At 39.6% G+C, this 27,938-nt stretch overlaps 1 protein-coding gene across 1 annotated transcript in view; it reads left to right on the top strand.

Moving 5' to 3' along the window:
• spata18 (spermatogenesis associated 18) overlaps positions 1 to 27,202 on the top strand; it is a 61,557-nt gene extending 34,355 nt beyond the window's left edge. Inside the window, exons 6-14 of the mRNA XM_060824458.1 lie at positions 2,728 to 2,867; positions 3,356 to 3,364; positions 8,666 to 8,868; positions 14,268 to 14,426; positions 16,251 to 16,426; positions 20,866 to 20,989; positions 24,886 to 24,960; positions 26,881 to 26,929; positions 27,078 to 27,202. Coding sequence (XP_060680441.1) covers positions 2,728 to 2,867; positions 3,356 to 3,364; positions 8,666 to 8,868; positions 14,268 to 14,426; positions 16,251 to 16,426; positions 20,866 to 20,989; positions 24,886 to 24,960; positions 26,881 to 26,929; positions 27,078 to 27,202 — 1,060 coding nt within the window. The remainder of the gene's footprint in view (positions 1 to 2,727; positions 2,868 to 3,355; positions 3,365 to 8,665; positions 8,869 to 14,267; positions 14,427 to 16,250; positions 16,427 to 20,865; positions 20,990 to 24,885; positions 24,961 to 26,880; positions 26,930 to 27,077) is intronic.
• The last annotated feature ends 736 nt before the right edge of the window (positions 27,203 to 27,938 follow it).

Here is a 27,938-nt window from a genome sequence, read left to right as displayed (position 1 = left end):
TTCTCCTCATCTTTGTATTTAAAGGGAATTGTTATTTTTATTGTTATTGTGCCCCCTAATTCTAGTCTCTCTCAATAAGAGAAAATATTCTCTTGGTATCCACCCTATCAAGTCCACTCAGAATCCTACATTTCAATAAAATCACCTCTCATTCTTCTACACTGCCATAGGTAATGATGCAGTAATTTGACCTTTCTTCATAAGATAAACCCTTCATCCCAGGAATGACTCGAATGAACCTTCTCTGAACCACTTCTGAATACAATTATATCCTTTTTCAAATAAGGAGATCAAAACTGCACACAGAGCATTGTGAGAATATAAATGTTACGCAAAGGATACAGGATGTGAGTGGAGAAATAATTGACAAAAATGTATAATGTGGGAAAATGTGTGATTGTCCACTAAGGCAAGAAGAACAGAAAAGCATCATATTATTGAAATGTAAACAGACTGTAGAATAAGAGCTGAAAATGTGTTGCTGGAAAAGCGCAGCAGGTCAGGCAGCATCCATGGAACAGGAAATTCAACGTTTCGGGCATAAGCCCTTCATCAGAATGTTGCCTGACCTGCTGTGCTTTTCCAGCAACACATTTTCAGCTCTGATCTCCAGCATCTGCAGACCTCACTTTCTCCTCGAAGACTGTAGAATAATGCTATTGAGTGGGCCGAATAGCCTTACTTCCACTCCTGTGTCTTATGGTCTTATAGGAATTAAGGGCGACGGGGAGAACGCTGGTAAGTGGAGTTGAAATGCCCATCAGCCATGATTGAATGGCGGAGTGGACTCGATGGGCTGAATGGCCTTACTTCCACTCCTATGTCTTACGGTCTGATGGAGTGGGATCTAGGTGTTTTGCTACATGAATTACATAAAGGTATCATGCAGGTAAATGGAAGTCAAATGAAGTGTTAATCTTTATCACAAGCACAGAGATCTTACTTCAGTTTACAGGATGTGGAGGTGCCGGTGTTGAACTGGGATTGATAGAGATAAAAACACATAACAGCAGTGCTTTTGTTTAAAAACTACACAATCTGTAGGCAGTGAGTCCATGTGACAGTTTATGAATTCCTACTTTGGAAATAGAACCAGTCTGACTCAAGGTTGGGATACAGACAGACTCTGACCTCACGCCTTTATACATTGTCTGAGCTGAGATGTCACCTTTTTTTTGTAAACCTTAAGTTATCTCAGGAATGTAACTTGAAAGAAGTTCTGGGACTTCCATATTAATCAATCGAAACCAATATCTCCATTCTAAGTGATTAAAGACTTAACAGCAATCTAGGTTTGTTCAATACATTGCTTCAATTGTATGACACTTTGACCTTTTACTATTAATTCTATGTCCTATGATCCTGCCCCACTAGCTACCTGACAAAGGAGCAGTGCTCCGAAAGCTTGTACTTCCAAAATAAACCTGTTGGACTATAACCTGGTGTTGTGTGATTTTTAACTTCAGTTTATAGGGCATTTGTGAGGCAGCACCTGGAATACTGTGTATAATGTTGATTTCCTTTCTTACGGAAAGATATACCTGCATTGGAGGCAGTTAAAGGAAGGGACAATACGTTGCTTTCTGGGATAAAATGATTGTCTTGTGAGGAAAAGTTGAGCAGGGTAGACCAATACTCATAGGAATCTCAAAGAAGCAGAGATGATCTTTTTGAAATATAACCTTACAGTGAGGCCTGATAGGTAGAGGGGAGGTTTCCTCTCATAGAAGAGTCTGGAATTAGGGGATACAGTTTAAATATAAAGGCTTGCCATTTAAAACAGAGATGACAAAGATTTTTTGCTCATTCTGTATACCACATCCATGTCAACTTCTGCCCCCCCCTTTGCCATGCTATGCCCATCTGTCATGGGCTGTCATAACCCATAGTCCCATTCATCTTCTGACTCTTCATAGTCCCCAGGCCTATGAAGTACCAGTGCACATATCCCAGCCCCTGCTTTTTGCCCCTCCTTCTTCATGTCAATTCATCTATTATCCAGCATGGCATTTTTCAGGAAGCAGTAAAGGAGTATTTTTGGAGCTGCATTTATCTAGGCAAATGGGGAATAATCTGTTACATTCCTGACTTGTACCTTGCAGATGGTGGATAGGCTTTGTGGAGTTAGGAGTCGAGTTACTCAGCCACTGATCTACTCTTGTAGCTACAGGACTTATGAATAGCTCAGTTCAGTGGTAACTCCTATATTTTGATAACTCTTGACAGTTGTTGACACGTCTCGACAGATTGCACAGTTCCAAGGGGTTTATGCACCATTTACATTAAATCTTCTTCACAATTAACAGTCCCAAAGAGCACATGATCAAACTATCCCCCACTCTCAAAGCATCCTGGGGCCATCTGTTGAGATACCTCAACTCTCCAAAGGGGTAACCTAACTATTCAAAAGAAATGCACTGGGAACAGACCTGCTCTTCGTAACCTCCTGTGCGAGGAGATATGTATCTTGAGGAAAATGAAATGGGGGTGTACAATTATAGATCTCTAAAGCAAAATATGCACTTTTACATTTCTATCATTTGCAGTATTTTACTTTTAAGACCTTGACCATTTTCTTGTTATTCTCTGAAAGACCATAACTGAATGCATATGAGCATTTGGCAGGTTAAATTGACCCTATTATATGTAAATGTTACCATAAAATCCGATGAATTTTCCTGTGACTTTCTTTGTGTTTTAGAATAAGCCGTGTCCTGTATTCTCCAGGTTAAGAGCAGTTCGGGACCAAGTGAGATTTTATAAACAAAAGGTGGACATACTGGAGGACTATGAGCGACAGATCAGACAACTAAAAGATGAAGTTGCCTTCCTATCTGCAGAGAAGTCCTTGCTGCAGGAAAGGTATAGTCACTTTGATCATACCTACAGCTCCCAGACCTCATCTGACTTTAAAAGATTTTCTTCTTAAAGAAACATACTGTTTTGGTTTCCATGGAACACAAGGATTCTTTTTGCAACAACTATTACACACGCAATTTTACAACTCACATATTTCATCAACCAGGAACAGGTAATTTGAAGGAATTTGCTAGTCTCCTCTCTTCTAAGATTGCACGTGCTGAGGACTAATTTCTTCCATGAGTTTAAATTTCTAAAATTGCCTATTGACAATGGAAACAAAATGAACACAATGAATTTTTGCCATTTTAAGTTTCGGACAGAAATACTACAGGTCAAAAGATACTCAAAAATATGCATCACAGCTGACTACGTAACCACGACACACACACACACACACACACGTTTGTTAAATGTGTTCAAGAATTTTTTTTATCAACATTTGAATGTTCCTGCTAGAGAAGGAGCAAAACCTGACCTTCTCCTGTATCATAAGGCAGGGCAAGTGACTGAAGTAATAGTAGGAAAACATTTTGGATCTAGTGATCATAATTCTATTAGTTTGAAAATAGTTATGGAAAAGGATAAGCCTTCCATAAAAGTTGAAGTTTATAATTGAAGTAAAGCAAATGTTAATGATAAGAGATAAGATCTTTGAAAAGTAGACAGGTAAAAAGACAACTGCTAAATGGGAGACGTTCAAAACTGTGATATATAGAGTTCACAGTTATTATTTTCCTTTTAGAGTGAAAGGTAAGGTTGGGAACAATGGATGAATAAAGATATTGAGATTCTAGTCAAGAATAAAGAAGAATCAAAAATTAGATTTAGACAACTGGGTTCAAATGAACAGTATAAAGAGTGTAAGGGAACTCTTAAGGGGGAGATCAAGAAGGCAAAGGGGAGATTTGAGATAGCCTTGGCAGATAAGGTTAAGGATAATCCAAAGAGATTCTACAAGTACATTAAGAGCAAGAGAGCATTAGAGAGAGAGAGAGTGTAGGGCCCCATCTTTGTGTTGAGTCTCAGGAGATGGGAGCAATATTAAATTAATATTTCATGTCAGTTTTTACTGTGGAGAAAAAAATGGAGGCTCAAAAACTCGGAGAAATAAATATTGACATTTTGAAAACAGTTTACAATACAGAAGAGGAATTGCTGGAGGTCTGAGAAAATATAAAGGGGATACCAGGACATTGTAAGAAGTTAGGGTTGAAATTGCGGGACCCTTGCAGAAATATTTATATTGCCAATAACTATGGGTGCTGGATGACTGGAGAGTGGCTAATGTTGTGCCTTTGTTTAAGAAGGGATGTATTAAGAAGCCTGGGAACTATAGACCTGTGAGTCTAAGTTTGGTGGTGGGTAAGTTGTTTGAGGTGATTCTGAAAGATAGGATTTATATACATTTCGATTGTCAGTATGGTTTTGTGTGAGGGAAGTAATGTCTCACAAACTTGATTCAATTTTTTGAGGAAGTAACCAAGAAGATTGATGAGGGAAGAGCAGTTGACATTGTTTACTTGGACTTTAGGAAAGCCTTTGACAAAGTTCTGCCTGGTAGATTAATTAGTAAAGTTAACTCAGGGATTCAGTGTGAGCTTGTCAGTCAAATACATAATAGGCTTAACCTGGAAAGGCAGTGGCTTAGTGGTATTATTGTTGGACTGTTTATCCAGAGATCCAGGTAAAGTTCTGGGGACCTCGGTTTGAATCCTGTAAATTCAATAAAAATCTGGAATTAAGAGTCTAATAACCATGAACCCATTGTCAATTGTCAGAAAAACCCATCTAGTTTACTAATTTAGGGAAGGAAACTGCCATCTTCACCTACATGTGACTCCAGACCCTCTGTGTGTGGTTGACTCTTAACTACCTTCTGGGCAGTTAGGGCTGGAGAATAAATGCTAGCCTAGCCAATGATGCAGTTACCCTGTGAATAAATTTTTAAAAATTAACAGCAGCAGAGAGTGGAGGTGGAGGGTTGTTTTTTGGATTGGTGACCTGTTACCAGCAGTGTTCCACAGGGTTCAGTGCTGGGTCCATTTTTGTTTGTCATTTATATAAATAATTTAGATGAGAATATAAAAGACGTGGTTGGTAAATTTGCAGATGACATTAAAATTGGTGGTGTCATGGACAGTGAAGAACGTTATCCAAGATTACAGAGAAATCTTGATCAGTTGGGTCAATGGGCTAAAGAGTGGCAGATGTAGTTTAAATTGGATAAAGGTGTGATATTGCATCTTGGTAAAACAAACAAAGGGCAGGACTCATAATTAAAAGTAGGGCCTTTGGTAGTGTAGCACAGAGAGACCTAGGGGTTCAGCTACATAATTCTTTGAGGTTTGCATCACATATGGAAGGGTGGTTAAGAAGGCATTTAGCATGCTTTGCTTTCACTGCTCAGATCTTTGAGTATAGGAGTTGGGCCATTATATTGAGATTGTAAAGGACATTGTTAAAAATCACACAACACCAGGTTATAGTCCAACAGGTTTAATTGGAAGCACACTAGCTTTTGGAGAGACGCTCCTTCATCAGGTGATAGTGGAAGGCTCGATCGTAACACAGAATTGTAACTCCTCAGTACAGGACATTGTGAGACATCTTCTAGAATACAGTTCTGGGGTTGCCCTGTGTAGGAAGGATATTATTAAGCGAGAAGGTGTTCAGAGAAGATTTACCAGGACATTGCCAGGAATGGAAGGTTGGAATGGCTGGAAAGGCTGGCTCATTTTTCTATGGACCATAAGGTGGCCTTATAAAGGTTTATAAAATAGTAAGGGGTATAAGGTGAATGGCAGGTATAAAGGGTATTATGTGAATTGGGTGGGAGATTTCAAGACCGGGTTGCATATTTTTATGGTGAGAGGAGAAAAATTTAAACAAGATACAAGGGACAACATTTTTACAGAGGGAGTGATTCATGTGTTGAATGAATTTCCTGAGAAAGTTGTGAATACGGCTACTGTTACAACATTTAAAAGACATTTGAATAAATACATGAATAAGAAATGTTTGGAAGGATGTGGGCCAAGTGCAGGCAGGTGGGTCTAGGTTTGTTTGGGGATTATGCTTGGCATGGACTGGTTGGACTGAAGGGTCTGTTTCTATGCTGTATGTCTCAACGACTCTAAAACAGACACACACACGCGCTCATGTACAGACACACTGAGGAACATATACCAACACACAGACACACACATAGACACCCTCGCGCAAGCGCACACACAGATTCACACACAAACACCTACATGCACAGGCATGCAGACATGTACACACACACACACATGCACGCACAATATATGCACACACAGACGCACAAACCCACATACACACACATAGACAAACAAGTCATAGAATTTGTATAAAACAGTTGGGAGAGGGAATCAAGATCTTATTTTCCTTTCTCCAACTTAGAGATTCAGTGTGTGGTCAATGTTTTAGATGAAAACAACTAACAATGTTTACACCAGAATTAAAGTTGGGGCTAACTTTGTCTATGCGGCTTAAGCGAAGGTGAATAAAATAACTCCACAGAGGCTGAAGGCCAGTATCCTGTCACCAGGTCACCGTTTATGTGCATGTGCGTCGTACTTGACACTAGTGGCTTCTTGAGAGCCCGTTCTCAGAATGAACAGAACCTCTTACACTCCTGTTTATATCAGTCAGTCAGGGCTCCCTGATTGGACCAGGTTTACGGCCCCACTCAGGGAACCATATTCTATAAGGCCCACCTGGCTGGCCTTGTTACAAATACTACATTGAAGTTCTCAGGATTTCTAGATAAATATTAACCAGCTTCTATTTTGTTTGATGAAACCTAATCCTTGGCAAAGTAACTATGGTGAAGGAGGAGAGGGGCTAATATTTTCTTGGGTACGTGTTAACAGTAGACAGCTTTGCTTACTGGTGGAGTATATCAGACAATTGGAGACATTGCTATGCTACCTGGATTGTATGGAATACATCAGTAGACCTTCTTATACATAAATATTGCCTCCAAGGTTCCCTCATTTAACTTTGGAATAGCTTCATCTACTTTAAAGATGTTTTGCCTGTGGAAAGTGTTTTTGAACACTTAGGTTCACAGCCATGGTCCTGATCTCCAGCTGCTGTAGCAATTATATTATTGTGTGATCGCATTGTACAATAGCAAAAGGTGGGTCTTGCAAATTTTTTCTTTTGTTTTAGTAAATGTTTCAAATAAAAGAAAAACTAATCTATAAATAGGACACCAAGCACTCCCATTACCTTTTTGCATTGGACCTGAGAATTTATTACACACCGTAATGTTGCAAGCCCCTTCATTCTTTTTTAAAATCTGTTATTTACTCATGCAATGGTAGGATGTTTTTAGGTCCATGCTATACAGAAGGAGACTTTTTAGCCCAATGGTGATGATCTGCTTTTTTCAAGCAATCAAATTAATTCCATTCGCTTGCCGTTCCCCAAGAGTCCTGTTTCTTTCCCTTCATTACTACTTCCCATTTTGAAAAGAAGGAACTGTGGTTAGGTTGCAGATCACCCATTGATTTAATTAAATGGCCCATTCATGATTCAGTGTTTTTATTGTTCTGACCTATTGATTTTATTTCTTCAGGCAGGATATTCCAGGTCATGACAATTCAAGTAAAGAGGTCCTTCGAATTACCCCCTCCAACACCCACCTCACCCAACTTTTTTACCACGTACCTTAGACTTGTGTCCTCTTCCTGTGACTTTGAATGAGCTGAGATTTGCTTGTCATTTAATGGCATGAATTCTGAGTTGTCTTATTCTCAGTTGGCCCAGTTATAATATTAGACATGAGTGCTGAGACACTCAAACTGAGATGTACAAATGAAAGCCAAGGTTAACGTTCAATGACATATTTAGTAAAACTATTTAAAAGTGATAATGTACTCAAGTATTAAATAAGCTGTGTGGTTTTCCAATCAATTTTTAAAACATTTAAAAGTGGAATACCTTCCTCTCCTTTCTTGTCCATTATGTTTCAAGGTGAATGGTGCATGACCATGGGCAAGGAGGTTATCTGATGACATGGGCATCATAGCTGATTGTATAATCACCCTATTCTTGAGTGCACTTCCAGCAAGGTTGGATAGGAGTCAGAAGCAAGAATCCTGTCAAATTGCCTTCTCCTTATCCCGGTTACTATCATTATGAACATGAGTCGCTTTTTATGGAGGCTGGCTGGATGAGATCCAAAAGACAATTGTGTATATTGCAACATTACTAGTTTCAAAGCAATTGATAACTAAAAAAAAGTCAAAGGCACTGCAAGTCTAATCATTGAGGCATAATTTTTTCCATTGTCTATTTGAGGCCAAATTGTAAATGTAAGAATGGTGTTTATGTTTTTGTTATAAATAATGATAATAAGAAATTGTGGCCCTCTGAATCAAGCAAAGGACAAGGTGGAAAAGTTTGCTTTCTGCTCTTTGCGTATCAGAAGTATAAACCTGTTTTGTATAATCAGTTTATTCACAGATGCTGAAGAAATAGCCCCACAGAATAAGGCAACAGAGAAAAATGAAAGCAGCAAGGTTTCAAATCTAAAATGTATTTTAAAAATGCCACAATATTTATGTTGAAAATTCTGACCATGAGAAAGGATAGAGAGAATCATTGTGAAGTGCCCAAATTTGGTTTGTTTTCTTGCACCCCACCTTCAAGAAATAGCAATTGCCTGGAAAATGATGTAAACAGGCTATTTATAATTGCAATTCTGAGTGCTGTTCCATTTTTACCTTGGGACATGTGTAATTCCAGTGATTTATTTTCCCTTCTAGAATCTTAGGACGTCGTTCTCCCATCTCTTTTTCCTCTCTGATCAGTCACTCACCGACCAGTAGCAAACTGACTAGTGCCTCTCGTCATGCTCGATTGGTTTCCCGCTTCAATGATCTTTATGCCAATGAACGTCTGAATGCACAAAATCTCCTCAGACGATATGTTGATGATCTAGAGATGGTGCAAAAAATAATATTCATTGCCACAACAGTAAGTAGAAAATCCTGACTTCGATATTGCAATAAGGATACAGAGTTGCTGAGGAAATGGGGCAGCAAGGTGGCTCAGTGGTTATCACTGCAGCCTCACAGTGCTAGGCCTGGGTTCGATTCCAGTTGTGGATGACTGTGTGGAGCTTACACATTCTCCACATGTTTGCATGGTTTTCCTCTGGGTGCTCCAGTTTCCTCCCACAGTCTAATGATGTGCAGGCTAGGTGGATTAGCCATGGATATGCATGGGTATAAGATGGGGGCTGAGTCTGTGTGGAATGCGCTACAGAGGGGCAGTACCGACTCTAAAGGCTGAATGGCCTCTTTCCATGTTGTATGGATTCTATTGAACATGCTTCAATTTGGTAGAATAGTACATGTACTGAGTGGGTACAAGTCTCAAGAAAAACTTAATAAGGAAAGGAAAGATGACCAGATAGAGGTCTAAATTATTCAATAGGATACCGAGAGGGAAGAGGTTTCTACTATGGACAAGTGATAAGGAGAAATCATAAAATTCAAGTGAATCACAAATATATCCAATCAGAATGCAGAGGAAATGTCTTTACTCAGGGTAATGAGAATACGGAATTTGTTATAATAGGGAGTTGAATAAAATTGCGTCAATGTTTGAGGTTGTGTTAGAGAAGTATGTGTGGGAGAAAGCAATAAAAAGATATGCTCATTGCATGAGGTGAAAGGAAATTGGAGGAGGCTGATGTGAGCAGAGACAGTTCAGGCTGAATGATGATTCTGAATTTTGTAATTTACATCATCTTATTTGACCTTTGACAAGTGCTGGACAGGAGGCTGCTAAATAAGATAAGATGCCGTGTGCTTAGGGGCAAAGTACTGGCATTGATAGAAGATTGGCTGACTAGCAGAAAACACAGCGTAGGGATAAAAAGGTCTTTTTAAGGAAGGCAACTGGTAACAAGTGGAGTTCTGCAGAAAACCATGTTAGTACAACAGCTATTCATGTTATACATTAACAATCTGGATCAAGGACAGAGGACATTGTTGTTAAGTTTGCAGATGACATAAAGATAAGTGGAGGACCAAATGTTGAGGAGACAGGGAGGCCGCAGAAGGACTGGACATTCTAGGAGAGTGGGCAAAGAAATTGCAGATGGAATACAATGTGAGAATGTCTGAGGTTGTGCACTTTAGTGGGAAGAATAGATGCATAGGCTATTTTCCAAATGGGGAAAAGCTTCAGAAATCTGAAGCGCAAAGGGACTTGGAGTCCTAATACAGGATTCCCTTAAGTTTAACATGAAGGTTCAGTTGACAGTTAGGAAGGCAAATGCAACGTTAGTGCTCATTTCAAGAGCAGAAAGGTACTGCTGAGGTTGTATAACGCTCTGGTCAGATTGCACTTGGAATATTGTGAGCAATTTTGGGTCCAGTATCCAAGGAAGGACACTTGGTGGGAGTCCAGTGGATCCTTTCAAGAATGATCTGGAGAACTAATAGCTTGTCATCTGAGGAGCGGTTGAGGACTCTGGGTCTGTACTCATGGAGTTTAGAAGGATCGGGGGATCCAAGAGTCCTGAATAGACTGGATGTGGAGATGATGTTTCCATTACTAGGAAAGACTAGGACCTACGTGCAAAGCCTCAGAGTGAAGAGATGACCCTCTCAAACTGGGATGAGGAGGAATATTTTTCAGCCAGAGGGTTGGTGCATCTGTGGAACTCATTGCCACAGAGGGCTATGGAGGCCAAGTCATTAAGTGCATTTAAGACAGAGATAGATAGGTTCTTAATTGGTAATAGGTTCAAGAGCTACATTAGATGAGTGCTTCACCTCCCAAACATGTGCCCATCCCTCCAGGAATTATGTGAATGAATCTCTCCCGTCAGGTTTGTGGGATTGTGTTCAAATAGCGACTGAAATCAAAGAGTGGTGAGTAAAGCCTCCTTCATTCAACAATCGCAAGTAGCACAAGTTTGAGGCAGCAAAAGAATCCCGAAGTACAATTCTTACTTTGGCCTATTTATACACAGCTCTTACATATATTAAAATTCCATTACTATGGTGTTACATTACTTTAACTATAATGCAAAAGTTTGAGGGGCTTCTGTCCTGGGAGTCAGGAGATGGGTTAAAATGTGCTAAGTGTTGGCTGATACTTCTGATGAGATTAAGAGTATTTGTCTGATCTGCTTGCATTATTAAGAGGTGTTAGTCCTTTTGTTTTTTAAATTAATAAATGTTAGTAAAAATATTCTCGGCCTGTATGCTATAAATAAGTTAGAAATTGTACCTGTACTTAATAACAGAATGCAGGATACTAAACTGATTACTGCAGATGAGTTGTGAGATTTGTTGAGTGTTTGCCGGTGTGAGTTTCATTCATTCATGCAATTTCACATGAGCGCTGTACTGACAGTTAGTTTCTTAAAGGGATAAAGGCCCAATTAAAAGGTATTTAACAAGTGTATATTAATTGGGGAAACTGTCTGGCGTTCTTCAATCTATTTAGGTCTGGGAGATAGTTGGTAAGAACTGATTAATGTTATAAGCTTTTGAGGAGACATGTTGGTGGGGATGGTACAGTACTGTATGCTACACTTATTCAGAAGTAGCAAGGGCTGATAAGGTGTGAAAATGCAGTAATGGGTTTAAAAGAGTTGTTTTGATTAGAAAGGGTTGTTTTAAATTTGGATTATCTTATGATAGTAAAATATACTACAGAACTGTGGTTTTATGAATGAATAAATAAAACTGTATTATAGTCGAAAGTTATGAATGAATGAAGTGGGAACACTGTTCGCTTGTGAGTGGGCTAGTAAAGGAGTTATGGGCGAGTAAACATAAAGCATTTGTGAGTGAGTTAATGAAGGGACCCAGAATATAATATCTCTCAGGTTGCTATCCCTACCTTAGCTCTGAACTGGCTTGACCATAATTGCAAATTATGTGCTTTGATAACTGATCGGAAATATTATTCTGTATCTCACTGCTCACATGTCGTGCCTGACCTGTCGAGTGTTTCCAACATTTTCTTTGGTCACAGTTGATATCCTGTGCATTATGACCACATCACCCTCCTCCAAAGCTGTTCTTCTATTGGCACACCCACAGGGGTTTACTTTGCTTGGTTCCAATCTGACTTATTCAAAGATAGCCAGATTATCTGCAATAATGGCCTCTCTGCAAGTTCTCATACTGTTACCTCTATAAAACTTTAAAGATCTGTCCATAATCCCCTCCTCTTCCTTAACTACATGCATCCCCTCAGCAGTATCACCCATAGATATTTTTTCAGTTTACATGTGACAACAATTTGCCCTCTTTCTCATTGCATTTCTGCATCTTTGTTCTCAGAAGTATGAGAGGAAACTTATCCTGGGGATTAACAGATACTTTGAGAGAGGTGTTAAAACTTATTGAAGAATGGGCAGAAATAGAAAAGACAATCTCCAGTGCTTGAACAGTCCAGAACAAGAGGACATTGATATAAAACTAAAAGAAAAATGCTCAGTATGCTTTGAAGTTGTAGGTGGTTGCAGTTGTAGAATGCACTCCTAGATTTTGCAAATAAAGCAGAGAACATGACAACTTTTACGAATAGTTTGAATAGGTGTTTGAAGGAAGGGGGAATAAAGGAATTTGGCTGCACATGATTAGGTTCACTCTTTTTGTGGAGGATAAAAAAGCAATATGGACAGGTTAGGCTGAATTGAACGTTTGTGTTGTAATTTCTTGTAATTTTAGATTTGCAGGTAATTTGGGCCTGGAAAAGGGCCAGTGTAAATGTGCCTAATATCATACATCACGTGGATATGCTACAATAGTTTTGTGAGGCAAGTAACTGTATCATTGTTGATAAGGTGGAGAAAAGTCCTTTTCCAACGACTATGAAACTTTTAAGGTCATTCTAATATTTGATGCAGTAACACATGTTAGCACCGGGTGGCAGTGCAGACAGCAGTATTTCTGCAGCTGGTTCTGGTTTTATTCAGAGTGTGGACAACGTTCATTTTCACTTCTCCATCATCAAGGGAGTGGGGAGATGTTCAAGGTTGGAGACTGGGAAAAGAGCTAGTACATAAGTGACAGCCGGACTACTTAAGGCAAAAAGTCAGAGGGTAATGAAGAAAGGAAAGTACCAATTGTTGTAACGAAGCAATTCAAGGTGTTTAAGTCAAAATGAGAAAATGCTGTGTATTGGTAGGGTCTCAAATTTTGAGACAAAAGTTCAAGTCCTATTTGGTGCAGAGCTGAGTAATAAGATCCAATTATGAATATCTATAATACAAAAGTTGGAACATGGTAATACAATGAGGTGTTGTAGAAAATGTGAGGCTTTGTTTTGTTGTTCCATTAAAAATTGGTGCTGTACAGTTCACAGATTCCTGTCTTAACTTTTCAATGAATCTGGTCATTGACTGCTGGGAATTATTGTGAATTGGAACCTGGATGTTATGAATGCCACAATTTATGAATAATGAAAGGCAGTACAGACCTTGCAGCTCCTGATTGGCAGGATCCCTCATGGGAGGGATACATCTTTCCTGTACCAATTCTATCCGATGCAAGCAATTTTTTTCCCAATTTGAGGCAGCATTTTCATTGCTGGGTATATCCTAGACAATATTCAAACTGGGTAGACAACTTGCTTTCAAATGCTTTCAGAACTGACATGCACCAGCCATTAATTCCAGGATGTCAACTCAAAGCAATAGTTGAGGGGGGTGTGGCATTCATGGTGTGGTGTCAGGGAGACATAACAAAGAATAACTGACTACACAGTTGTTGTATCTTTAAATGTAGCATTTTTTAAATGGGTTAGTTTAGGCCTTCTGCTTTGTAGAAGCGCTGTGATTACTGGAAAATATCTTTTTAACATAAGATAATTTCACAGCCTTTCAATAAGAGGGCAAGGAACCATTGAAATAGAACAGTTTACTTATAATGAACCGAACCATTTTCTCTCTCTAGTAGTGGTAACTCTCCAGATATAGCTATTTTAGCCTTCTAGTACTTCACCTTAGTACAATTCTTCCTGTGTAAGTCTAGGCAATGAATATCTGCGGACTGCACACTGTGAAAGCCATCCCATCCACCTGAAGTAGCCATATTACACCACGTACACAGCAAAACACTCCTACTTAGCACAGAGGGAATAAGCAGAAAAATGTATTTATTATTCTATTATGGCAGTGGTATAAAGATTATTTTCATCCTTCAAATGAAATGCAATTTAATTTTATATTATTTCTTATGAGGAATATAGCACACAAATGGGCACACATACCAGATTGAACTGCAGGCTTAAGTCAGTAAAATGCAATATTAAGAAAAGTATGAAAACATCTTAATAAAAACACACACACAAAAATGTACAGGTTCTTGTTTCTAATTTGAATCTTGTTTCCATTAACATAGGAGGCATTCCAAGCAGCCAAAATGGCCTTCCGACAATTTAAACTGCGGGTACGGAAAACACTTTCTCCTTCTCACCACAGACCAGAGTCACTGGATGAAGCTGTAATCGATTATATCATTCGTAACCAGGATCTCTATGATGTTCAGTCCAGTATTGATGTATGTATGAAGGAAAACAAACAAAAACGTGTATCAAGTGTCACATTTGTATAATTTATTCCATCATACTGTTAAAGATAAACCAACGTTTGCAATACATTTTATTTCCAAAACATAAGAAACCCTACATATTGTCACAGAATAAGATAAAAGTCCATTGTGTTAAGGGTTGTATTATAGCACGGATAGCAGATTGGCTAACTAAAAGAAGACAAAGATTTTGGGTAAAGGGACATTTTTCAGGGCAGCAACCTGTAGCCAATGGAGTGCCAAGGGGACGAGTAATGGGGCTAGAAATATAATAACTTGGATGATGGAAATGAATTTACAATCGCCAAGTTTGCAAACAACTCAAAAGCAGATGGGCAGGAAGTGGTGAAGATGTCGTAGAGTTTACAGTTTACATAGGAGATATGGACATGCTGAGTAAATGGGCAAGAACTTGGCAGATAGAACTTAATATGGGAAAGGTGAGGTTGTTCGTTTGGGCAGGAAAAATAGAAGAGCTGAATATTATTTAAATAGGGAAAGACAACAGAATGGTACAGCACACAGGGAATTGGGAGGCTTGTGCATGAATCACAAAAGGTTAACATTCCAGTTCCGTGGGTAATAGGGAATGCAAATGGAATGTTGCCCTTTATTTCAAAGGGAATGAAGTATAAAAGTAAGGAAGTATTCCTCTTGCGTCCACAGCATTTATATGGTTAGTTCAGTTCAAATTCTGGTCAACCGTAACCTCCTGATGGTGGAGCATTCAGCAATGGTAATTCCATTTAACACCAAGGCATAATGGTTAGATTTTGTCTTGTTAGAGATGGACGTAGCTGTGACTTGGGTGGTGCAAATGTTATTTGTTACTTAACAGCCTCAAGTTTTCCTTTGAAGAGATACATTCAGTGAGAGAAAGCAGATAATGAGCCCAGAATGGTTGGGATGAACTTTACATAGGATGAGAAGTAGGCCATTAACATGTTAAATTGGTTCTGTTTATATAAACTAGCTCTCTCATAATCTCTCTTAATGCATAGAAAAGCAGGTTTAGAGAAAACTGTTTGTCACCCAAGTACTGTATGTCAGTATGCCAGTTGCCTTGACATAATCTAATATCCATGAAAATACACACACCTACCAATTTATCCCCAGTGTAAATTCAGCAGGAGTCCACTTAGGGCTCAGAATCTGGGCAGATAGCTTGGTATGATAAGGAAGGTGATGGTCTAGTGATGTTATCATTAATCTATTAATCCAGAGAGCCAGGAAATGTTCTGTTCATGGCAGGTGGTGGGAATTTGAATTCAATAAAACTCTGGAATTAAGAGTCAATGGATGACCATGAAATCACCATCAATGTCAGAAAAACCCATTTGGTTCACTAATGTCCTTTAGGAAAGGAAAGTGCCATCCTTATCTGGAATGGTCTACATGTGACTCCAGACCACAGCAATGTGGTTAACTCTTAACTGACCACTGGGCAATTAGGATAGGTAATAAATGCTGGCCTAGCCATGAACATGCACATCCCATTAATGGAGAAAGAAAAGTTTTGAGAATATTCACTAGGATGATCCCAGGTACTAAGTGGAATTGTCTTATGAGCAAAGCTTAAAAGTGTTAGGAATCTACCCACTGAAAGTCTAGCCTGTTTTGGCGAAGTTTTCTAAAATTGCAGAGCGATCACTGGTTGCACCCACCTTAAAGATCGTGCTGTGATGTTGGAGCTGGAACCCACATTGTAATCAATTATCTGGAATATTTGTAGTGGACTTACAGACATGTGTAAATATAGAATAACCTGTTTAAAAAACCCCTGTATTTCAACAGGATGTGATCCGCAGCATGAGCATCAATCCAAAGATTTCCCTTCCATCTGAGGTCGACTTCATATTGATCAGCAGTTTTATCCGTGATGTGTGTCGTGTAGCCTTTGCCATGCAGACACTGGAGCCTCCACTTGGTATTGCCTTCACAGCAGATGGTGAACTCTTCAATGAGAAAAAGTGAGAGTCGCCTTCTAGTTATGAAAATGAACTAAACCTTAGTGTTTCCAGTCAGCAAGTAGCCTCTGACATATCTCGAGAAAGCATGAGCAAAGTAATGCATCATTGTGCAAAGTTGCTGCGCCATTTCCCGAAATCACAGCAGTAGCTACACTCAAGAAGCACCAACTTGCTGTAAAATACTTTAACGTTTTCTGAATGTCTAAGATACTTGACAAAAGCATGTCTTTTAGGGAACCAATTTTCATGTCAGAGATATTACATTCATAAGAAGACTATGCATGTCAAAAGTTCATGAATGGTATCCTAGTTGAAGAAGGACTGTCCCCATTTTGGAGAAGGAAAGAGTCTTAATAGATTAATATAATTTTTACATTTTAATTTTAATTACAAAAGCTTCAGAGTAACCAATGGGATAGTTTTGAGATACTTTAAGCTGAAGTTAAAGCATATGGATCATGGAGGGAATACATTGGCATGTGTTGAGAATTGGTTAACAAGCAGGAAGCAGAATGGGAATAAATGGATTCTTTTCTGAGTGGCAGGCAGTGACTAGTGGGGTACTGCAAGGATCAGTGCTTAGACTAAGCTATTCGCAACATATGTCAATGACTTGGATGAGGGAACCAAATGCAACGTTTCCACATTTACTGATGACACAAAACTGGGTGAGATTTTGGATGAAGCGAAGGTTGCAAGAGATTTCGGGGTAATTTAGATAAGTTGAGTGAGTGGGCAAATACATGGCAGGTGTGGTACAATTGACTGAATATGAAGGTGCACACTAGTGTGAAAAACAGAAAGGAAGGATATTATTTATATACTGGTGTATCAGGAAATATGGATGTACAATGGCTGGTGTGAAGGACACTCAGATCCTATTCAAATAGACACACAGGCCTGCAAGCAATCGAGATGGCAAATGGTATATTGGCCTTCAGTGCAAGGCAATTTAAATTCTGAAGTAAGATGTCTTGTTGCAGTTATACAGTGCCTTGGTGAGACCTACCTGGTGTATTGCATGCAGTTTTGGTCTCCCTGTCAAGAAATGATACACTTACCATAAAGGGAGTGCAGTGAAAATCCTCAAGGTTTACACTGTAAATATGTCAATGTTTATCTACTTAGATGGCTAACAATTGTTTCTAGACTCTAAGTTTTCTTTTTAAGGGGGAAACAATGCATTAATCTAATTTTTACTTTCTCTGCAATAAAGTAGTCATCATAGTCCAACTGGACCATAGGAGTGTGCTCTCATTAGACAGAGAGAGAGAGAGAGAAGCAGACAGGCAGACAGAGACAACTAGTAGTGGTTTATCTTGAGGGTCGCCATGCCTCAGATGAGCGGAGAGGTTGAGAAGGAGAATCCATCATGATAATTTCAACTGGTGTGTCTGTTGGCATCACTCTGCATCACAAACCAGCCATCCAGCCAACTGAGGTAACCCAAGCCGCAAATTGGAGTAACAACACCTCATCTTCAACCTGGGCAGCCTGCATTGAGTTCTCCAATTCTAAATAGCCTCCCTTCCCTCCCCTGACTCCTTTCTCAGCCCCTCACCCTCCCCTCTACTACTCCCTGCCATCAACTGGATTCATTCCTCCCATTGACCAACCAGGTCATGCCCTCTACCTGTCTCCACTTATCCCCACTTCACCACCTTGCCCCCACTCCCCCCTTTATCTGCAGCTCCCCCCAACACCCACCCCCAGTCCTGAAGAAGGGTTACACCCAAAATGTCGACTTTTCCACCTCCTAATGCTGCCTGGCTTGCTGTGTTCTTCCAGCCTCCTGCCTGTCTAATTGAGTTAACTGACCCCTTTTTAGTTTTTCTGCAGTAAAAGTAAAATTAAAAGGAAGCAATTCTGGAAAGCTGATGTTAATCATGCATTGCTAATGAAATGAAGCTATTGGGCTTCTGAATTACTGTAGACTCATGATGTGTCACTTAGATGATCTCTTTTTTTTCAGTATTATTTTAATTATTTTGCATTTTGAGCAGGAATTTCTTTCTGTCAGAGGGCAGTGAATCTGGAATTCTTTCTACCATGGAGCGCTGTAGAGGCAGCTTGGTTAAATTGATTCAGGGCTGAGAAAATAATTTTTTGATTTATTTAGTTATTCTCACTCCTCCCTGTGAGGTGAGTGACCCTTTGCCCTGAAATTTGCCTTCTGGTACTAGACTGTCCTATAAGAGGGACAACCTGTTTGCATCCACCCTGTCAAGCCCACTAAAAATCTTATAGGTTTCAGTAATGTATCCTCTCTAAGCTTCAATGAGCCAGTGAGTACAATCCCAACTCCCTTCCTTATAAGACAGATTCAACCTCGCCAACCTTCCCTGACCTCCATTCAATGCCATTATATCTTTCCTTTACTATAGGATCAAAACTGTTTACAGGATTCTGAGTAAGATCTAACTGGTGACTTGTTTAGTTTTAGCATGACCTCTCTATTTTTACACATCATTCCATTTGAAATAAATGTCAGTTTTCCATTTGTCTTCCCTATGACCCGCTGAGTTTGGATGCTAGCTTTTTTGTGATTCATGCATGGACACCCCCAGATTCCTCTGTGCTGTGACGTTTTGCATTGTTTCTTCATTTAAATAATTTTCAGCTCCCCTGTTCTACTGGCCAAAGTGCGCAACCTCACATTTCCTCATACTATATTCTATCTGCCAGGTTTTTGTCTCCTTACTTAATGTGTCTATATTCTTCATAGACACTTCATGTTGTCCTCACCACTTGTCTTCCCATTATTTTAGACCAGACATTAAGTACGTTAAGGAGATACCATAGATCCTAAATTTTATTTTTGTTTAAAGACCAGTGTAAGGCCCTATGTTCCAGATATAATTTGATTGCTTCACCACTAAGCTTTAATCACCACCCGTTATTCCTATGAGACAGTTAACATGCAGCAAAAGAAACCATTGGCATAACTTTATAGAAGTTATGATTATCACGTGCCATGTTTCTCCAGTCCAGAAGAAAGAAACAATCTGGCTCTTTTGATTTTTAAGAGGAATCCTCACTGTCTAAGATGTCAACTTTAGCTGCCAGCAGAAAGCTTCTCCTAAATGAAGGTAAAACTAAAATACTTCCTGGCTCTATGTAAGCCCTGACCCTGCCCACTCATTATTTAAAGAAAACCTAAGAAGAACTCAAAAGCTGTTTACCAACTGCCTGGCTGTAGGAGACATTTTGAAACCTTTTGTGATAACATCTGTCTGCAAGAGAAACAGCACAGAACAACTCTCTTAAAGGCACATTGCCATCAAAGCATCTACTTTAGTGTCATCTGTAAACTTAGTGACAGGATATCATGCAAATCATTAATATTCTTTTGTAAGTAATTGTGGCCCAGGACTGATCTTTGCAATTCTCTTTTCAGCATTAAAGTGCATCAAAACCTTGGGTTCCTACCTTAATCTGTTTTGATATTGAACAAAATAATTGACATCTTTAACTTTAAATTGATTGTTTTTAATAGCTCAGAAATGAATGGAAAGTTATGGAATTTAACAAAGAATGTGTTGGCATTTTTTTGCAAGGGACAGTCGGTAAATTACCACTTGCGTGAAGAAATTGTGAAACATAAGGAATTAAAATTAAAATTTTAATTAATTTTAATTAAATTAAGTGAAGGACATGGTGAAATGTCATCTTATTGGGGAGGCTTTTAACTTTAAAAATCACTCAGGTCAGTACACAGAACTCATCTGCTCACTTAACGTTTTCCCCAAATGCAATTATATATTTCAGTTTGTCTCTCCATTCTTAACAGTGTTGTTATAGCCACAAACAGTTAGGAAGTAAAAGAAAGAATTGTTCTTTCACAAACTCAGGACAAGCCAAAATGCTCCAACAACCAATGAAGTAACTTTGAACTTTGCTGACATATGAGGTGTAATGTAAGGAAATATACCACACAGTTTTAACACAGCAATCTGTTTTAGTGGTGATGTCTGAGGGATAGATAACAGCCAGAACACAAGCAGTGGCAGAAGGTTATGAGGAATGTGGCTGCCCTGCTGTTTTTCAAATCATGCTATGGTAGTTCTAAAATCTCATTAGCACAAGAAATCGGGATTCCGAACAGCATAAGCTGCATTTAATATGTCACTGGAGTGTCAGTGTAGGTTTCATTCTCCAGTTTCTGAGCTGTAGCTTGTTTGAATGGACAACTGCCTGACCCAGAGGTGATAGAGCCACAACTGAATCAAGATTGACAATTAAACTAGTAAAACATTCAACACATAGCATTTTAATGGAAACAAGAGAGAAAATGAAAATATTTACACAAGAATACCATACATTCGCAAGTGTTTATTATGCAGATTTATTGTAAGGTGGGTTTTTTTTGCACAATTCAGACTGCACCTTCTGTGAATGTAGCATTTTAAAGTAAATAACCATTTTTTCCATCCCTCCAGGTATCGCCGCAGCTATGACTCAGATTTCACTGCACCGCTGGTGGTTTATCACATCTGGCCAGCCCTGATGGAAAATGACACTATCATTGCTAAGGGAGAAGCATTCACAAAAAGAGGCGCTCTGGTGAGCTGGCTAAGCTGTTGAGGAACAGCTAAAAGTAGACAGTTAAAACAGACCAACAGATTGTAGGTTATAAATCTGACTCTTACATTTCAAATTGCTCTATGGCTTTACCCCCCAACCCCACCCCACCACTCCCAGCTCCCCTTCGACCAGCAACCCTACCAAGACCTTTGCACTGATTGTCAAGTCCTGTACTGCTGCAGTTCTGAACAAGAGTCACACTTGAAACATTTACTCTTTTTCTCTCTCCACAGGACCTACTGAATTTCTCCATCATTTTCTGTGTTTGTCCCAGATTTACAGCATCCACAGTGTTTTGCTTTTCAATATAACTTGTACCTATCAGGAGAATACATAAGTTCTTCACAATCAACAGTTCTAACTCTTGAACATGAATGTTGACCTCAGGCTTCTTCGGAGGACAGAAGGGAAGAAAAGACAGGCATGCCACAAATATTGAAGGAGCAACCAGTCAGGGAACAACAGGTCAAAGAAATGTTTGGTTTGGAGACAACCAGTGGAAGGTTTCATGGAGCTGCCTGGAGATCGCCAAAAAAGAAGGCAGAATCCATTGGGATTATTTATGCTGGCTTCAGAGAATTGTTTAATACTGATAACAGCTTGGAAACCTGTGACTATACAGGGCCTACTGAAATATTTTTCACTCCTTTCTGCATTGAAGGTCTTAATGCTGACCTGATGTTAGCCCCTCTATTATTGCAATGGAGGTCCTGGATTCAAAGCAGCTCTCCATGCTTGAGTTTTTGAGACAATGAGACCCATTTCATTTATAACTACCATATACACATAGAGATGTACAGCACGGAAACAGACCCTTCGATCCAACTCCTCCATGCCGACCAGATATCCCACTTGCCAACATCCGGTCCATATCCCTCCAACCCTTCCTGTTCATATACCCCATGGTAAACTAATAAACTAATAGAGAAAGTGAAGTCACATGGTGCACAGGGTGTTCTAGCTAGGTGGATAAAGAATTGGTTGAGCAACAGGAGACAGAGAGCAGTAGTTGAAGGTAGTTTCTCGAAATGGAGAAAGGTGACCAGTGGTGTTCCACAGGGATCAGTGCTGGGGCCACTGTTGTTTGTGATATACATAAATGATCTGGAAGAGGGCATTGTTGGTATGATCAACATGTTTTCAGATGACAGGAGGACTGGTGGAGTAGGAGAAAGCATAAGGGACTGTCAAAGAATACAGGAGATTATAGATAGACTGGAGAATTGGGCGGAGAAGTGGCAGATGGAATTCAATCCAGACAAATGTGAGGTGATGCATTTAGGCAAGTCTAATTCTAGAGCGAATTATATAGTGAATGGAAGAGCCTTGGAAAAAGTTGATGAGCAGAGCGATCTGGGAGTGCAGGTCCATTGTACTCTTGAAGGGGTATAGGTAGATAGAGTGGTCAAGAAGGCATATGGTATGCTTGCCTTTATCGGAAGGGGTATTGAGTATAAGAGCTGGCAGGTCATGTTGAAATTATATAAGACTTTAGTTCGGCTGCATTTAGAATACTGTGTACAGTTCTGGTCACCACATTACCAAAAGGATGTGGATGCTTTGGAGAGGGTGCAGAGAAGGCTTACGAGGATGTTGCCTAGTATGGAAGGTGCTAGCTATGAAGAGAAGTTGATTACGTTAGGGTTGGTTTCATTAGAAAAAAGGAGATTGAGGGGGCCCTGATTGAGGTTTACAAAATCTTGAAGGGTATGGACAGGGTGGATAGAGATAAGCTTTTTCCCAGGGTGAAGGATTCAATAACGAGAGGTCATGCTTTCAAGGTGAGAGGTGAAAAGTTTAAGGGGGATACATGCGGCAAGTATTTTACACAGAGGGTGGTGGGTGTCTGGAACGTGTTGCCAGCAGAGGTGGAAGAGGTAGACATGGTAAATTCATTTAAGATGGGTCTGGACAGATACATGAGTAGGGGGGAGCAGAGAGATACAGGTGCTTAGGAATTGGGCAACCGGTTTAGACATTAGAAGTGGATTGGCTCAGGCTTGGAGGGCCGAAGGGTCAGTTCGTGGGCTGTAACTTTTCTTTATTCTTTGTTCTTTGTACCCATTCAGATGCCTTTTAAATGTTGCAATTGTACCAGCCTCCACCACTTCCTCTGGCAACTCAGTCCATACATGCACCACCCTCTGCATGAAAAAGTTGCCCCTTAGGTCTCTTATATCTTTCCCCTCTCCCTTAAACCTATGCCCTTTAGTTCTGGACTCCACCACTCCAGGGAAAAGACCTTGTCTATTTACCCTTTCCATGCCCCTCATGACCTCCAAAAGGTACCCCTCAACCTCTGATGCTCCAGGGAAAACTGCCCCAGCCTATTCAGCCTCTCCCTATAGCTCAAATCCTCCAACCCTGGCAACATCCTTGTAAATCTTTCTTGAACCCTTTCAAGTTTCACAACATCTTTCCGATAGGAAGGAGACCAGAATTGCACACAATATTCCAACAGTGGCCTAACCAATATTCTGTACAGTCGCAACATGACCTCCCAACTCCTGTACTCTGACCAATAAAGGAAAGCATATCAAATGCCTTCTTCACTATTCTTATCTACCTGTGACTGTACTTTCAAGGAGCTATGAACCTGCACTCCGAGGTCTCTTTGTTCAGCAATACTCCCTAGGATCTTACCATTAAGTGTATAAGTCCTGCTAAGATTTACTTTCCCAAAGTGCAGCACCTTGCATTTATCTAAATCAAACTCCATCTGACACTCTTCAGCCCATTGGCCCATCTAATCAAGATCTCATTGTAACCTGAGGTAACCTTCTTTGCTGTCCACTACACCTCCAATTTTGGTGTCATCTACAAACTTGCTAACTCTACATCTTATGCTCATATCCAAATCATTTATATAAATGACAAAAAGTAGAGGACACAGCATTGATCCTTGTGGTACTCCACTGGTCACATGCCTCCAGTCTGAAAAACAACCATCCACCACCACCCTCTGTCTTCTACCTTTGAGCCAGTTCTGTATCCAAATGGCTAGTTCTCCCTGTATTCCATGAGATCTAACCTTGCTAACCAGTTACCTATGGGGAACCTTGTCGAATGCCTTACTGAAGTCCATATAGATCACATCTACCACTCTGCCCTCATCAATCCTCTTTGTTACTTCTTCAAAAAACTCAATTAAGTTTGTGAGACATGATTTCCCACACACATGTTGACTATCCCAAATCAGTCCTTGCCTTTCCAAGTACATGTACATCCTGTCCCTCAGGGTTCCTTCCAACAACTTGCCCATCACCAATGCCAGGCTCACCGGTATATAATTCCCTGGCTTATCCTTACCACCTTTCTTAAATAGTGGCCCCACATTAGCCAACCTCCAGATCAGGTCTTGGGGATTTATCCACTTTTATGTGTTTCAAGTCATCCAGCACTTCTTCCTCTGTATTATGGACATTTTTCAAGATGTCACCATCTATTTCCCTACACTCTATATCTTCCATGTGCTTTTCCACGTAAACATATCCTTGTTATATTGCTTTCCATAAAATTGGTGACTACATTACAAAGAAGTATTTCCTGAAATCATACAATTAAAAAGCGATTCCATTTGGCAGTGAATATTTTCTGGCAGCTTTCACAAAATTGTACTCCATTTCCACAAAACAATAGAATTGTTCAGACCTTATAGTAAAAGCAGCATTCTCTCTCATTTTTTGTTGTTCCTGCACAGACACCTGAGTATTGTGTGTGGTATGTCTGAACCAGCTCGGAAATCATTCGGTAGAGCATGATTAAATGTATATGGGGTTTCTCGAATGTTGCATGGCTGCGTGCATATGCACCTTATGCACCAAAGAGTAAATGTCTCCAATTTTATTGGTAACCTTTGCAATTTCATTTATCAGTGGTCGCCAAGTAAAGGCCAAAGCAGAAGTTCCAGTCCAACCCGCTCTCGCTCTACCAGTCCAGCCCGTGCACTGGTAGGTTATTTTGAAATGATGATTGCTATGACTCATACACTCTACAGCGATGGTCTTTAATTATCAGACATTGTTAATGTAGATTTAATTGTGTTTTTCAAATCTAGTTTCTTAAATTTACCTCAGCTGGGAGTGTCGGTAGTTGCAAGGATGGTTTGGACTCCTGCTTTTGACTGGGATTATAAATCATGTTATATGGGAGAAACATGACTAACCCCAACCCAGACTTCTGCAAACTGAAACCAAATACTTTCCAAGGCATGAATCTTTTCCCTGAGCAAACCAAAAGCAATTCCTGACTCTTATATCCTGAAAGCAAGCTAATACTCCTCAATGTTTACTCTGTTCGAGCATAAAACTGTCTCAGTGCAAACAAACCTCCATTATCAACCCGGGGCTCCCAGTCTCAAAATGGTTTAAAAAGAAATCTTGGCTCCAGAAATATTGATGAGTTAATCAGTAAACCCATTTCAATACACAGACAATCCCCATTTGCCACTTTTAAAATGCAAACATTTAAAATGCAAATTGCTACAGTGCTGTTATCAGCCACGTACAGGTAGTTCTTCCAAAACCCGATTGTTTTGATCCGGTGAAAACCCACATTACAGAAAAGTTGTGCTTAGAAACAGCACTTAAAGTGTTGGTGATGTAATTACGATACAGCCAGCATACATTTTAGAAGTTTGCGCTTTAGAAACAGTGTCCCCAATTCATCCATCGCATTGTATCGTACTCACCTTAATGAAATGCATTTTACTGCTGAACAACCTGTATCCCTCTGACACTAATAGCATGGTGAACTGCGAGCCTTTGACTGGCCCACAGTTCCTGATAGTTCGGACATACCCCAGGCAGGGATCTGAACCTTGAGGAAGGTCAGATGGTGACTGTTTATGTGTCTGAAAGACACTTTATTCCATTGGGTGTTTCTCAGAGAACAGACGGGGTTTCTCAACTGGTTCTCTGACTGTTTGGAGAGATCCCATTGACCTGACAGAATCCCAATCAATATATCAGTAAGATGTCACGTGTTATCTATGAGCTATCCAATATTTCATTCAGAGCAAGCACATTTATACAAAGTTGTCGCAGAAGATGACAGGAAGAATATATTGGTTTTGAAGGAGTACTGTGCAGATTCACTAAAAATCTTTAAAGACTTAAATTGTGAGGGGAAAGTATATAAATTTAATTTGTATACCCTTGAGTTTATGATTTTGAAGGGTGATTGAACTGAGATCTTTAAAATCTTTAAGGGAACCTTACTGATGCCAGAGTTGGCCACCAGCAAAGTTGCTAAGAAGCTGGTAATCTCATGATCTGCAAAACATTATGTATGTAATTTTGTGACCTGTACTTGCTTGGCTCTATGCCTCCAGGAAAAGAAACCCTCTTAAAATCAAGACCATTGTGTTGAAGAAACAGAGAATTCCACCTTGGGAGTAGAATACCCACAGGGGATGAGCATTAATGCAGATTACCTGGACCATGGCCTATTCGACAGTTTTTCGGGCTTTAATTTGCATTGCTGATACAATTCTTGAGGTAACCATTTCAGGAAAATGATGGATCCAGAGAACACTCCTGCCTCTACTATTTTGCTGGAAGTTGTAGTAATGACACATCAAGTATGTTTTAGCTGTCAGTCCCATCTATTAATAATGGTCATTGATTTTGAGTTAACATGTTATTGTGGTTTGCCTAATGTCTGCGAGGAGGCTCCACTGAGGATCAGTGAGAATTGGAATAAGTCCTTTGCCTTGATCTTGAGCTGCACTGGGTAGGTTTGATGATTGCGCCTTCTTGACTGTGCTCCTTGCATTTTCTTAAAACATTTCTTGTTTCATGCAGTGAAAATGAACAGTTATTTCACAGCTGTAAGATTGAGAGCTTACAATTTATCTTGTGTTTTTACAGACTTCTCGAAGCCGTAGTCCTTCCCCCATCAGACGGAGCATTAGTCCCAGTAAGTAAGAAAGCATTTTAATGCAACAGTATGAAGCAGTTGAGAGGTTTGTTTGTGAATACATGGTATATTTCTCAAAGCAGTGTAATGGTTTTATTTATGTGGTTGGTTCATGAGTTTCTGTACTTGATGCATTACATCAATGCAGGTTACAAACTGAGGTATCATTGCATTGATATACGCTTAACGGGGGAAAATGCTCGAGTTTGGGACTTTCCAAGGAGGATCTGTGACGGCTCTCTGAGGAAGTATGACAAGGAGCTTGACAATTGAAGTCTTTTTGTCAGAAGTTTCTAAAATGATTGCAGAATATTGGTGATGAGAGAGGAAGTGGGCAATTAGATGATTAGATGAATTAGTTTGTCCTAAGTTTCAAAAGTTTACTTCCATTTGTTTTTTTGAGGATCATGATTAATTCCTATTTGTCAATTTAATCTATTTGAGGGTGTGGTTAAAGTGTGTGTTTGATAATGCTCACTATAAAAGCAGTTAACCAAACTGCATTAGATGTCCTGTATCCGTTGGGTGTATCTGAGTCATATAAGATGTAAAGATCTTTTTTAACTAGATAGATTGACCTTGTATATTTTTAGCAAATGAACACTTGAGCAAAGACAACAAACAAGTGATTTGATACAAATATATCTGAGGTGCTTGCAGAGGAAGAATTAACCAGGTATTGGGGGATGGGGTAGGGGTAGGGAGCATTTGTATAGATGGATGGAACATTTGCTAAAGATTTTGTGTCCCATCTACCTGGGATATATCACTCTGATGCCCTCCTAGCTGCATGAACTTTGGAATAATAATCCTTTGTAAAATGTGTTTTTGAAAGGAGGTGATAAAATGAATGCAAACTAACTGTCTATTTTTCTGAAAATACTCCTGCTTTGTGACATAGGTCACTCTATGTTGGGAGCATCTGACTCCATGCAATGAAATCATACACTTATAATAGCAGTGTATTTGTAAGGTTGCTGGATAATAATATCAGTGTATTTGTAAGGTT

The sequence above is a fragment of the Hemiscyllium ocellatum genome, chromosome 1, assembly GCF_020745735.1.
Source record: "Hemiscyllium ocellatum isolate sHemOce1 chromosome 1, sHemOce1.pat.X.cur, whole genome shotgun sequence".
In the NCBI taxonomy this organism is placed as follows: Eukaryota; Metazoa; Chordata; class Chondrichthyes; order Orectolobiformes; family Hemiscylliidae; genus Hemiscyllium; species Hemiscyllium ocellatum.
Note: the sequence above shows the minus strand (reverse complement) of the source record. Positions and strands in the feature narration are given on the sequence as shown.